This window comes from Platichthys flesus, chromosome 19 (assembly GCF_949316205.1).
Source record: "Platichthys flesus chromosome 19, fPlaFle2.1, whole genome shotgun sequence".
NCBI classification, from domain to species: Eukaryota; Metazoa; Chordata; class Actinopteri; order Pleuronectiformes; family Pleuronectidae; genus Platichthys; species Platichthys flesus.
Window position 1 is genome coordinate 12,046,203 of NC_084963.1, and position 15,285 is coordinate 12,061,487.

General features: G+C 42.8%; 1 protein-coding gene across 1 annotated transcript in view; it reads right to left on the minus strand.

Annotated features, from left to right (window-relative positions):
- Positions 1-15,285, minus strand: part of LOC133975539 (potassium/sodium hyperpolarization-activated cyclic nucleotide-gated channel 1) — a 68,317-nt gene that overhangs the window by 46,324 nt on the left and 6,708 nt on the right. Inside the window, exon 2 of the mRNA XM_062413509.1 lies at positions 14,129-14,552. Coding sequence (XP_062269493.1) covers positions 14,129-14,552 — 424 coding nt within the window. The remainder of the gene's footprint in view (positions 1-14,128; positions 14,553-15,285) is intronic.

The window sequence follows — 15,285 nt, forward strand, 5'->3', positions numbered from 1 at the left end:
GAGACACGGAATTAATTCTGCAGTGCGAGTGGACATATTGTTCAAAAACGCGCCAGTTGGCTCGAGAACCACCGTTTTCCCATGCGTCCCCTTTTTCCACACCAAGTCTGTTTCAGCCCGACAGTTTGACAGCATCGTTCCAGGAATTAAATCATCTTCAATCAGTCCGTCAGTCCGTCTGTGATGGAGGGCCGACCGACGGCAGAGGGGCAGAGACAAACAAGAGGCAACAGGGAGAGGACGGAGGATGAATGTGACATCTCATTGGTTTGTATGCAGGTCGGTCATCAAGGATCCTTCATTGATAAAGCCTTAATGTGTATTAGCATGTGAATTTTTTAGGACATAGGACAAGATGGTGAATATCTCTTGTACGTTTTAAGGTCTGAGTTACTAGTTTGACCACCAGCGGATGTTCGAACTTACCATCCTGGGTTTGCGTCCCTAACATCTTAGGGTGCGGCAGGGGGCCTTTAATCATCAAATTTGGAGGAGTAAAGTTTTTCATTAGTCTTTTGGGCGACTATTATTAATACAATAATATTACAGGCAATGATGCAATTATATAAAAAAGACAAAAAAAGAAAGAGGGAGACGGATATTGAAAAAAAAGAAGAAAAATAGTAAGAAATTAGCAAAAGAGGGAAGAAGACAATAAGTGATTGATGTAGTGGGGGGAGTGAGAGAGAGGAAGGAAGCCTGAGTGTTGTAGCCGGAGTTGTAGTTGTGCTAAGAAGACAGTCAGGGCAGATTAGTGCCCATGTGAGGGAAGGAAGGATTTGATTGGATTGCACAGGGTGACCTGTGCTGCGCTCGGGTTAACACCAGCAGGACGGCGCCTTCCTCCCACAGTCCACCACCGAGACACACCCGCCACACCCAGGATGGGCAGAGACGGCCACGTGGTGGGATTTCACACTGGTGAATCATCCATAGGCAGAGCTGCACTTGATATTTTTCTTGGAGACTCATCCGCGGCTTGTGACGACTCTAACACAGGCCATGTCACCTCTCAGTGTGATGCGTCCAAAAAGAAACCAGTGACACTGCAGAGGGAGACAAGTGGTGCTGTACACAGGTAACACAGCAGCTCAACAGTAAATACACAGCACAATGAGGTCATATGATCCACAGTGGAGCTACAGCACATTATCTGGTCTCATATACCTCCCACTGTGGTGCCTGTTGCGTCATGGCTACACCTGATGCTGCTTAATCAAACCTGCAGTGTCGTCACACTATAATAATACATATCTATACAGCAGTCAAAGTGTATTTCTAAAATGATGCCCCGGTATGAGACGCTGCTGCACGGCTTTCGTCATGACAGATGGATGATCCGTCCGTCTACATCAATCCACCACTACATTAACTCTTGGGAAGTGAATGTAGACAAACACCAAATGCATCACTAGTCACTAATTAATTAATTTGCACGAGGCGTAATTACAGGATCTCTTACAAACATTTTGTCGCCCACTCCTAAATAACCAATGGATCATTATGGGCCTCCTGCATCAGTCACGTATGTAGGGCTGGGAGGATTAATTGGTAAACTGACTAAAAAAGAATCAGGAACTATTTTAAACATGGGATTTATCATTCGGATTGTGGTTCAAGCAAAATGCCAGAGCTGTAATGATGCAAGCGTCTAAATAGGAGGCTGTTCCGTTTTAACCTAACTTGAATTAAAGTGATTTAATATCATTGGGTTTCAGATTTTAAAGATAGGGTTGGAAATCCCGGAAAAGCTAGCGAGGGCAGGCGACACTTGAAGAAATGCAACGATACATCCCCCTCTCCCATTGGCCCTCTCAGCAAAGCCACGCCCCCAAAACACATGAACGCGCACTGAATGACAACCGAGACTTTTCCATGACTCACTCGCTAACTTATGGCTATCGCCTCTGCCTCAGCCGTGCATGTCTCCCCGGCTGGTGAAGACACGGGGGGGGACACAGGCAGGGCGGTTACTGACAGACACGTAGTCCAGTAAGGGTTTGATGCTTCATCTGGATTTCAACAGAAAAGATAGAAAACTGTTTCTTTTTTACCTTTAAATCAAAGAAAATTCATTACCTTCGACTGTTCAGTACTGGGATTGATTTTTTAGAAATTTGTGTGCTGTCCCCCCCCCCCCCCCCCACAATTTTTTGTCAGTGGTGAGAACAACTACTAGTAGGACAGTGGAGCAGAGATTATAATAGCTTTCCCCAGCTAACAACCAGGGATCACCAATGCATCCGTTTCCCCAAATACCCCCCGGAATACCCATCACTCACTCACACACACACACACACGCGCACACACACACAGTAACCACCAACAACATCCCAGCGGGCAAAAATAACCGCGATTAGCCTAATCTCCACTCTTATCACTTCAGCCCCCCTCCCAAGACTATATCTGTCATCTGTCTGCTTACTGTATCGTGCACACCATGCCGAGGGAGACTTGTGTTCACGGGTGGGGGTGGTGGGTGAGGGTGGGGGTATCCCATGGGGATGGACAGGAGATCAAAGCACTGTTCACTCACTGTTTCTCCGCTCAGAACTCTGGAGGGGGGTTCGTACAAATCGGGAGAAGACAATAAAAATAACGTTGGTGCGGAGTATCAAAACATGACATGATCCTAAAATCAAAATTATGCTAAAAGCAACCAGCAGATGTCGGGAGAAATGGCAGATGTTGATTTGGTTTGACTGCTGTGGGGCTGCTACAGCACATGCTCAGTAACAGAAGATGGCAGTGGTTGCGGGGCACTGTGTGTGTTGCTCGCTTCTCTAATTCACTAATGTTGTATAGCATGAAACCTGGTTCATTTAATCCTTCAAAAGAAATGCGGATGATTAAAACACCACCGTTGTCTACTGCGTAAGATTTGTCCTCCTTTTCTTGACAAACTCTTCCTCCTCTTTCTCCCCCCAGTCACTGCCTCCCAGTGTCACTGCCTTTCCGTCTCCCTGTCTTCACTGTGCAGACGTGTCTGTTTATATATCTTACGTCAAATGCCGAGGGACAGGCAGAATGACAACGACAGTGAGGGACGAGAAGAGAGAGGGAGGGAGAGATAAATAGAGGTATAGTCCCAGTGGATGAGTATAGAGCTTTTTGAATGTCATACATATGCTCACAATGAGGACATGACGCACGCTGACTTGCGAAGCTAGCCGCTGCAAGTGTGGATGAACATGAAACCCAGCACCAGCGTGTAATATAGCAGCTTTTTAAATTACATACATATATACATACATACATGCCAAACTGCATCAGCTGAGAGGAAATAAATTGTTTAAGCCGATAAAATCCCGTGTCTACTGCAGAGTCATGTGACCCGGCCAGGAGTGAAGGCCATTTGTATCCATTTCCATTGCAGACAGAAGCCAGATGTTCAGCTGGTGTTGGTGTGGTTTTTTAGACCAGTGGAAAAGAAGCATTAGAGATGACGACGCCACTGGAGTTCAGCAGCTTGTGATTGTCTCATCAGAAGATAATGGGGAAATATGAAAGTAACAGTATATCTTTGTCCACATGTGACTAATGTCTGACGGTGGTAAGATCGTTTTAAAACCCAGATTGAAGTTTTATTGTATATTATTCCTCAGTTTAGGTATTCGTAATTTGTCAGTGTCCAAAAGGCTGCCTCAAAAAGGAGTATCAACCTCGCTCTCTTTAAATACATTGGTAAATGTAGATGTAAATACATACATTTATTGATCCTTTAACAAAAATACCATATATAAAGTGAGATATACTTTTCACTGGACATATGAGGATGTATCAGCATGACAGCACTTGGTTTTCTATCAAAATATCGTCCATTTCTAACCAATATTCCTCTTGCTTCAATTTTGTCAAGCCTCCCTGTCCCCTCTTCCTGTTCTATCACTTTATAAAAGTATTTGGAGGGCACACTAATGGATGATACTTTAAATATTTGATGATTTAACAGCAACACACATTTCCATTCCCTACTTAACAATTTGACATCCACTATTGAATGTAATATATTTTAATGATATCGTGGATTGGAGTTGGCGGGGAGGGATCTCAAAGCTGAACTTGTCTCTTGTGTTGTTACAACGTGAACATGTGACTAAGAGTACCTGCCTAAATAGCTTGATACTAATACAATACCACTGCAAAACCCGATATGGCCGAGGGAAAGTCTGTTCTCATTATTTGTCATAATTATGTCTAATTTGACTAAATATGAAAATTAGAGTATATCGTCAGGAGATGAGTAGAGAGCAGACCTCTGCGAAGGAGGGGCACAGATTATTTTGGTTTGTGTTTGATTTCTTTGCGATATCATCAAAAAGTGTTAAATAACACTTCATACACTTGTTTGCGCTACTGACCACATACAAGTACAAATAATTAAAATTGACATGCAGGATTACAACTACCTGCACTGATTGAGTATAAATTAAATATATATAACTGGTTTGGTTTTTGCTATTTTCTATTTAGCAGCTTGTCAAGCAGAAGTAACATTTAAACATTATCATTGCTCTTAACCGCCTCATCAAACTCCAATGGTGAAAAAAGTTGTGTCATTAAATAAATCGGAGTTTATTGACTTTTAATTGAGGTCTTATTGCTACTATGTTATTTATCACATACAAATACCTGTGTCTATTGGAACGCAGCTTTTACAGGCAGGAGTTATTGTGTCCGTGGGCTTTACCCAAATGTCGACGTCTGAGGAAAAATAATGAGAAAACTACTCCTGCACCCATGAGCTCTGGTGTTGTCACGTCCACTTTTGCCCACTACATCTATTCTCATCTACACAATCTAGTAAAATGAAGTATTGTTCTGTTTTACCGACAGGGTTTTGCAATACTTTTCTGCTATCATCACACCGTGCAATGCTGCTTCTCTCTCCACTGCACCTACTATTAACTCTGGACTCTAGTCCATATGGTTCGACAATTAACACTCCCTACTGCAGTTAACAAGACCAACTAGCAACAGAAGGAGTGCACAGTGAACTGGCAAGGGAAAATGGGTTAAATCTACAGGGGACGACGAGAGGAGCTCGTCTTTCTTTGTTGCAGGCGCTGGAGTCTGGGATTTTCCACCCTGTGGGCCAAGAGTGAGCTTCCCTCTGCAAGCTGAGCAAGAACAAGGAATCAAGGCGCATTATGTTCATGGTCGGAGCTGCATCTTAAAACAGAGAAGACATGAGTACAGACAGCATGAGAGCGGGGGGGGGGGGGGGGAGAGCACTGTGCCTCATTTTTGTCTGCTTCACAAAATTGGACTGCAGGAGTCCATTAGGCTTGTGTGTGTAAGTCTGTGTGTGTGTGAGAGTGGCGTTTCTTGCTCGTCTGTGTGAAGATGTGTGTGTGTGTGTGTGTGTTTGAGGGTAGAGAAAAGAGACAAATTGACCAAAAGGGAGGAAAGTGAGAGAGATAGTGTAGAATCTGCTTCAAAAGAAAAGATATGTGAAAGTTTTTGTTAAACTAAATTTAGCAAGGATAATATCAATTCTACCTCATTAAATATCTCAATGGAATAACTGAGGCACAATCTGAAACTTCAATTAATCCTAAATCTTTAACAGAAATGATGGCTTGCAATGCACATCTTGTAAAAGGTATGAGAGTCAGATAGTTGCACTTGAGGACAACTAAGTGCAACTATCTGACTCCCCCATGGCCATGCTATGCAGCAATGTAAAATGGGTGGGGCTCCCAAATATGACCAATGCAGTGGATCACAAAAATCATCTCAATATCCTGTTTGGCCCTCACATAAAGCTATCTTTACAGAAAGTTGAACCTGAGGAAAAGCATAAAATATACAAATGTCTTATTTCTGTCTGTAAATAAATGTTTTAAGATTTGCTGAACCAAATGCAACAAAGCATGCACAAACATCACTGTGGAGCCTGAGCGCTGATGAAAAATGCATGAGCAGAGGAGGAAAAAGTGAATTCACTGCTCCGTAGCCGAGTGCTTCGCAGGACTGGACAGCAAATTTGCTGCTGCACAGGCTTAAGAGACAAATGCATTATTATTTTACTGATATTTAATTGAACCGTAGCTACATTTGTCTGGACACCATTACTGACTTGCACTCCTTTTGTCCATTTCTGTCATAGATCCAATTTTTTTTAAATATCTACTATATATGCTATAGCACTTAAGCTCAGGTCAAATACCCACTGCACCCTTTTATTTAAGGGGCTTTGAACTGATGCAAAGTCAGCAGAATACTGTCAACAGATACATTTTCCAGGTGCATTTACGTTGTGAAAATGTTCCTTTAGTATAAAAATAGAGATCACAATTTACCGACACCTGGAAATATTGTGTATAATATGTACTAGGAGAAAGATTTATAAATTAGAATACAAGAGGAATACAAAGCAAACATTTAAAGCGCTGCAATTTTTAAATATTAAATAGAGAAAATAGTTGCATGTAGAATATTGGTGGGACTGATACGATGCTAGGTTTTTCTTCAGGAACGTGCACATTCCCACTCCAGTCTGCACATTTATCCGGACGTCTTTGCCTGTTTTCCCGAAGCTCACCCTAACAAGCAACACCTCAGATTAAGAACTGCCATTCCAGGCTGCTGCCACTGTTTGATAAATGACATGTGCGTCTCCAGGCACAGAACGAAGTAGCTCCTCCGTGTCCTCAGCGTATCTTAACGGGATATCAGACCTTTTTGTGCTTTGCACTGCGTCGCCCACTGTGCCGGGTTCTTGTTGGGACATTGAATAGACACGACCAGCTGTGCATCCATGGCTACGTGCGCCTCCTCTAGCAGGACCACAGAATCTGGGCTAACTCACACCTGCTCTAAACTGCCTTGAAGTGATCAGTGGTCAGAGTTTCTCCTCTCACAGTTTCAAGCAAGTTTAATCTGTAAACTGTTCTGATCCTCTGATTCTTTTGTGTCTTTGTTTGGCTTAAAAGTTTCATTTCTTTTCAGTTTTGTCTTTGCTGGATAGATATTTTGCAAGTATTTGCCTGTTAATACAGGAATAAAAAAGATCAGTTGTCCCACGAAGCTACCATATGACACGTTTAAGCTGCAGGGTATGAGCTATCCAGATATACAAACACCCACACACACACACACATGGATATGACACAGTCCCTCAACAGTCCTCAGCCTCATACATCACATCAACTCACATCAAATCATGTCCAATAACAGGGAACAGTTGTATACAGTCATCAGCCATAGGCTCTGCTGCAACACCACGCTACCACAGAGAAGAGTCCTGCAGCCAGTCACATCCCTGCTCCTCACTGCTGTGTGTGCATGTGTGTGTGTATGTGTGTATATGTGTATGTGTGTATGTGTGTGTGTGTGTTACAACCAAATGGTATTTGAGAGAACGTTGTAATGAGGCCAGGCTCCTTCTAATTATCCTCCTATAAATGTCATTGGATGTTCTGTGTGATAAATGGATTGTATACGTTCTTTTATAGATTCAACAGGGTTTTGTTTAGCTCTACGGTCACTGTGACAGATTGCATGTGTGTGCAGCTTCAAAAGAACAAAGGTGGATCGCTTGTCCTAAAATGTAAAGCCAGAAAAAAAGCATTATCGGATCACATTAAAAAACCTTTCTCCTGTATTTCTTTAAGTGTCATTCTACAAGGTGTAATGACAGAAAGAAGCCGGGTCGACGCAAATGAATCCCAGTTGAGTCTGTATGATGAGGATACACACACACACAGAGAGAAAACACGACACACATCTCTCTTTACACACTTCCTCCTCCATCGGTCTTGCCGTCTCTCTTTCAGCCTCACGTATGATTCAGCACTACATGATTCAGCACACCTTCTGTGTGTGTGAGTGAGGGAGAGATTATGCACTTAGACTGCGGCGGCCTCAAGCCACCAAACACTTTGTAAAACAGCTCTGAGACGGCTCCTCTGTTGCTAAGGAGGGAGACGACAGTAAACTGTGGCCTTGATCACCTTGATTTGAAACGTCAGTTCTTTTAAAATAGAAGCTTAATTTTGTGTGACACGTGTAGATATATTATTTGAGATTATATATGCTACACACTTCAAAAAAATTCATATAAACACATACATATGAAATTCAATATAATTTGGTATTTAAGACCATTTCCCCATTATATTAATTTACAGATTAACACACCCTAACCCAGACCACATTTATTATACGGTTATTATGTTAGTAATTTACTGTATTTTCATGGCATTTACAATTATTCTATAATAAACTAAAACCTGTACATTACCGTAATATTTGTTGAAGTGAAGAGGACTTTTTTTTAAATACTACATCACAAAACCGTGAAGCCTTTAACGTTGTGTCTTAAATTCAACAATTACCCTAAAAAAGACCAATATCCACATCTTTGTCAGTCTGTTGAAAATCCTTTATCTAAATATAGAGGAGGAAAAAAAGGCCTGCTGTCAGCCAGTAGTTCATGGGTTACTTCAGTGGAGACCACATTTAGCCAGTGTAATGTAGTTAAAGTCTCCTCTACTGATCCCACGCAGTGAACTAGATACCCAGGTCAGTCAGCTCACATTTTCCCCCCTTTCAGATCAATTTACCGACTGAGCTGTGAATCAACTGTGCACCTTCGCTCGGGATGACGGATCCCTGCAGACACTCTAATTAAACAGATCACTTGCGTCATGCTCTGCAGTCAGCTGCAGCACACACTACCTCCCAAATACAGCCCAGTGAAAAACACATATCCGCCATAACCAGTGCCTGTGTATTCAGAGGGTTAGGGTTTGTGCAACATATGCGTTATATATTAGTCATGATTGAAAAGAACAATCTGATCTGATGTTCGTTGATACAGGTTTTATTTTTGAAGGACGGCCCAACAATTTGAATGACAACACGATAACAAATTGGAGCTGCACGTTGGGGCTGCCGTAGCTGCCACGTCCCACAAGCACTTGCTAAGTGCAGCACGCACACTCAGTTTATTTTCCTATAAAATATGAATAGAGCTCTTATTGCGTGCCAGGGATCAAATAAACGTGATGAACGAACAACCCACCCACCAACCAACCGACTGTGCCTGCGATGGGCAGAAGTCACTGACAAATGATCTGTCAGGGTGTCGCAAAGGCAACTCTGGTGATGACATGATGGCAGGAGGTAACGATAAAGTTTCATTCTTCCAGACATTTTTAAACAAGGACATTGAAAAAAGGGAAACACCTGCCAGCATCTATACTGTGTATTTTGGTAATGCCATGATTCAGCACTATTTCGTAGGAATAAACATAAATAAGAATAAAAACCAGGTCACAGCAGTGCAGGTGAGTAATCAGCAGGTGTAACTGGTGAGATCATGTCCTGCTTCTTTAGCGTGTTAGCACCAACTGAAGGAAGTGGGACTCATTGTGTGAAGCAGGTGGGACAAAGTATCAAACTACAGTTGACTGAAATGGGACCAAATACAACATACACACAATATCTTCTTCAGAGAAGAGGAAAACAAACCCTGAATTAAAGACAGACTGTCTCCATATTACACACACAGGTTTTTGTGCAGCCTTCATTAGGTCTTGGCACTGAGTTCCATTCACTATGGATAGCCTAACCAAAGCCTTCTCCCTAACCTTAACCATGACTAATTCATGAATAACCCAAACCTTAACCTTAGCACAAACACAACCTTAGAACTTAAGTTTTGGCTCATCGGTACTGGTCCCCATGAGGATAATGGGTCATGACAAGGTCAGGTTTGTGCTTGCGTGTAAAACAAGTACACACACACACTCAGAATGTTCCAGGGACAAATCTCCCTCAGCATCATATGGCAAAGGTATTTCTAAGCCAGAGCTGCTGTAACTTATCAATAGAAATACTGTTTATTGAAAAATATGCAATCATTAACCTCAGTTATAAAAGCTTAGCACAACGTGAGCTCTCTGATTCTATGCAGGTTGCTAAATTAGTTGTCAAAATGTTATAGTAATGTATTCATTAACATTTCCACTGCAGCATCACAGAGGGAAACAATAATTAGGTCCCAGCAGATGTGCTACAAGGCAATCACTGATGACTTTTTCTGCAGAGAACAGACTTTAAAATAAATAATTGTGGAGGAGATAAATTGAAGCTTTATTTTTGACAGATATACATTAAAAACGCATGGACGTATAAAAACATAAACTTTAGCCTGAAGGTGAGTTGCTCTTTTTCAGGGGTTGGTTTGTTGATGTTCTAGATCCCTATATGCCATTATTTAATGAAGATGAGTAATTCAGTATGTTGGCAAATTAAATAATGATAATTTTTACTGATTTGTTACTGATGTGTGGAGAAGCAGACAGATTCTGCCCGGGGCTCTAAAAAGTGCAGGGCCGCCCCTGGGGGACCGGTCTCCTGCCACAAGCCCAACCTGAGCCCCTGAGCTCCAGTCGGGATCTGGCAGGAGGCCTGGTGGCTGTGATGAGCCAGATGTGGCACTGGGAGCTATGGGGATTCGCCGCAGCAGTTTAAAAATGTTATACTCTCTCAGTCTGCCGCTGGCATTCATTATTAAAATCAGCCTTGGATGAGGTGGTTTCTGAAACGGTTCCTGGGAAGGAAGACACTCCCAAAGATCTCTGCTGCATTAGTGGATATCCGAAGGTAACAGCCGTAGTACGAGTCTGTCGTGACTGTAAGGTCATTAGGATAATTAGCCCTTTATCTGAGAGGCTATGAAATAATAAGAGAAACATAAGGGAGGTAGAATCATTATTAAAGAGGAGTAGAGGGCCAAAATGTCCTTGAAAGATCCAAAACAAATGCCGGTGAAATTAAAAATGAAAGGGCAAAAAGTGCCCTTGATGACTAGTCTCATTATTTCACTGAATTGTTAAATATTCAGTTTTTAATGATTCCCAGAAGGTCACCATTAGTGGAAGAAGACTATGACTAAGGGCTTTTCTTTCCTGACGGGGTGGGAAATGTTCCGAAGACATTATCGAGATCAGATATACATTAGTTACTGCATGGTTTAATCAAGGCAGTGCAATTTTCTGGATGTGAAACCAAAACATTCAGCTGAAAGATGCTAAAATGCTGCAGAACCCTGTAACGATTCACTGGGCTTCATGAGTGGCACAGTTCACGTTGCATTTGACCCACGGAGAGTCATGCACAAAGATAGAAATAGTAGCATCTACTGTCAAATTGGTCCAAAATGAAGTTAGATTTTGTTCTACTTGAACACACACACTCCAACCATTTGAAAATCTATATCTCTGTGCATCGTGTCGATAAGAGGGTGAACAATAAATAAACAAATGAGATGCATCAGATCCTGACTATAATACTCAGCATCCACTTCTCAGCAGTAAGGCTAATAAGAGGTTTCTGCTTCAACACAAGGGCTCATAGATACTTATTAAAAAAGATTGAGACCAACCATCATTTTCTCAACAAAAATCAATCTCCATCTGCTTGCTGCTCATTAAGTTTAATGAAACCTATGAATTTTCCCGATAGTATTGATAAGACACTGACTGCAGCTCGGCTCCGAGAGTCCGGCATGCACGCTTTCACCGATGGAGAGATGGAAACAACAAAGTGAAAAAGTGGGGCAGAGAGATCACGACAGCAGAGGGAAATGACGGACGTCCAGGCCGGAGGATGACTTACAAAAGAAATTGACTGATTAACTAAGGTGGGTCCGTCCTTAGGCTGATGTAATGATGGTCCACTGCTTGAAACCCATTATGATTGCAGAAGACTGCATTTGTCCTTCCATTAAAGCTCTGATCTTGCGCCCTGCACCTAACACGTTACGACAGCTTGGGATTTTTCCACTGAGTGCCTTGTCTTTCCTCTCACGTCTCCCGTGGATGTGTCTGAGTCGCCATTATAGCATTGGGCGTGTCCATTTAATGTCGTTGCGCTGAACTCTACTCGATTTCAATACATTACCTTTATTTTTAAAGTTACAATCGACGACGTCTCGAGACATCCAGTGCTAAAGGAGGGTGACATTTCGTGAGTAAGAGGGTGTGAAAAGGACACATGAGGGGAAGAGAGGGGGAGAAGTAAAGGGGAAGAATTTGATAAGCAGAAAGACGGAGAGAGGCAGAGAGGAATGAGCGAGCGTGAGAGAGATGAACCGAGTGTGCAGGGCTGAGCTCGACTGTTGGATCCAGGCATTATGACACATCCCTCTGCTATACTGCACTGCCTCCCTGCATGTTCACTGCAGATTTTCATTAACCTTGCGGCACCATCTATTTGTGTTGCTAACCCCGGTCCATACCGTCTCATCCTCCCACTGCACACAGCCCTGCAAACTATACTGCAGCATAATGTTCTGCCGCCCTATCTGAATTTTATGACAAAACTTCCCACACAGTGTGCATGTCAGGGTGAAATCCATATGATGCTCACTTTCAGTGGGTGAGTGAGTTTGTGAGGCTACGCTTGTGTGCGTCTGTGGATCGTAGACCCACATTTGAGAATTACACTTTGCTTAAACATGTGTTTTGTTTTTCATTCGTGCCTTATCCAGGAAGAATGACACAAAACATATACAGTGCTGTTTAAAGCACTAATAGCGCTGTGTGTGTCGATTAAACAAATGATATGTTACTTTGGCCACTAGGGGTCTCTCAATCAAAACAATAACAGGAGACCTAGTTTGTCGATGTCGTGAAGCAGAGTGGGAACACGGCAGTCGTTGTCTTCACCGTCATGGTCATAATAACGCGATGCAAATCACGTTCACGGATAAGGTGATGTAATAGAAGTTATGCTGCAAATAGCAAAAAATGTATCTCTAATGAGTGACCGATACAAACAGTGGAAGGAAAAAACTGTTGACTGGCTAACAGTGCGTTTCCCCTTGGTAATACGTTGTTTCAGGGGGTTCTAACCCTCCCAATAATCAACATAATTGGACTTTAAACCCCCCCACACACAATGCTCAACCCAAAGTTACATCCTTGAAAGTAGGTCTGGTCGTTTTTTCGACATTTTAATGAAGCACAGTTACTGTATATATTATATCCGTAAAATCGGATGCTCATTGCTACCCGTGCGATCGTTTCCTGCTCTGTAAATATTCACTTATTCAACCTCTTACGTTGCCAAACACATCTTTACACAGTGAATTATCCATTCCCGCATCGCCATTGTAGCAGATGTATCAGTGAACCCTGCAGTATGTGCCCTTACAACAACAACCAGCAGCGTGGAGAACCGCGGCAGCAATAACAATGAGGGTGGGAGTTGGGCGGGGAGCAGGACAGGCAAGGACGTTCGGGATGAGCGTGAGGTCGGCTCATTACAGTTGAGAGTGTTATGGTCGCCTATTCGCATTTTAACTGAGCTGCGTTTCAGGGCAAATAACATCATTGCTTCGGCCACAGTGTCATAGCTGCAGCTGCTGAAATGGTTGGGTCGTGATGTGGGGATGCGCAATCTTTAGATCAGTCAGTGTAATGAAATCGTTACCGGGAGGAGGAGGAGGAGGAGGAGGAGGAGGAGGAGGGGGAGGAGGCGGAGGAGGACACTAGAGCTTGGTTAAATAGTCTGAGTCAGGCAGCGCAGTGACTCGATGGAGGGTAATAATGTCTCGCTCTGGGTGATGTCCGGTGTTTGTTTAACCTTGTGGGTGTTCACAGGAAATACACCAGAGTCACGTAACAACCACACCAACAAAACATCCACAAAGTAGCTGCTTTAACCGCCGCTATAAATCTCTCTCTCAATTTTTAAACCACACTATATTATACCCTGAATCCATGTGTATCCAGTATATAGTTCTAACTAGCACGGAAGTGGAGCCAATTACCTTTTCTCCCTCTGAATTGATTTCATCCATCACTGAGCTGAAACTGGCAAAACCACTTGTTATCCACAGATAAGCCTTCTGACCGGTGCTGATTGACAGCACCCATTAGTTTTATACGTGCACAATTATATCTGTGCATTAACCTTTCAAGGTTGTTGCCGTGCTGCTGGGGAGAGCGGCGAGCCACAGAAAGACGCACCCCGCTGCACAAACACATCACAGGCATATACAGTGCACCAGAACTCTGAGTCACTGCCTGGCTCTCAGCTCTTATGTCAATTTATTTTACTGTTGTTTTTTTTTATTCTGTTCATGAAAAAACAAAGTATATATACGCACCTCCTCCCACTGATGTATGTATCTGATGAGTCGGGACAGTCTTAACAGACGCAGGAGGCTGAGGATCTTGGTGAAGCGGACGATTCGCAGGGCGCGGGCCGTTTTATAAACCTCAGAGTCAAAACCTTTCTCCACTATTAAAAATATATAATCCACTGGAATGGAGGAGAGGAAGTCCACGACGAACCAGCTCTTCAGGTAATTCATCTTGATGATCTTGGGGTCGAGGATGATCTCGGAGCTCTCCTCGTTGACGATCCCCGTCCTGAAGTTCATGACCAGGTCCACGAGGAAGATTGTGTCCGAGGCCACGTTGAACACCAGCCAGGTGGTGGTGGTCTGCTCTGAGAAGAAGGTTATTCCCACAGGAATGATGATTAGATTCCCCATCATCATGATGAGCATTATCAAGTCCCAGTAGAACCTGCGAGGAGGAACGCACAGACACACACAAATCAGTAACGCAAGTGAGAAAACATGGAGACGTTCAATTAGAAATAGTCCATAAAGCAGGAGAATGTGTGGGTAACAACTGTAATTAACTTAATACAAGTCAGACTCTACCAGTTTAAAACAAGTTTTCAAGACGGATTCCAACTACATCTTCAGAGAATGTCCTGAGAGTATAAAACTGTCCAGGTTTTTTCCTCAGATGTTTTGTAGGAGGCAGGAAATCACATAAACATTAATGAAATGCAAGTGAAGAACATGAGAGTACCGAGCAGATGTTGGAAATAAAGTGAGATTTTGATTTGATGACGCCGTTGGAACAAAACCTGGGTATCTTCAAACTTAAGTGTCGGTTGTCGAGATGTTTCAGTCCCATTTCGGCAAAGTATCTGTGTATTGGCTGTTACTGAGTACGGCCTGTTGCTATTGTTGTAATTGGCAACACTAGTGAATCTCCTCCTAATTAAAGTCTTGCAGATGGCCCACACAGTCATTAACTTGTGGGACTTCCCCGTGCATAGATTAGCGTATTTGACGATGCTTGAGTCAGCATTTTTCGCAACATCTGATGCATCAATGATCCTGGTATAGGTCTTCAGAAGGTCTCTGGTGCATCATCTGGGGAATATGAATGAATTTATTTTCATATTTAGCCTCAACCAAAGTAGTTGACCGACCCCACAACCGTCTCTCTAAGATGCCCGGAA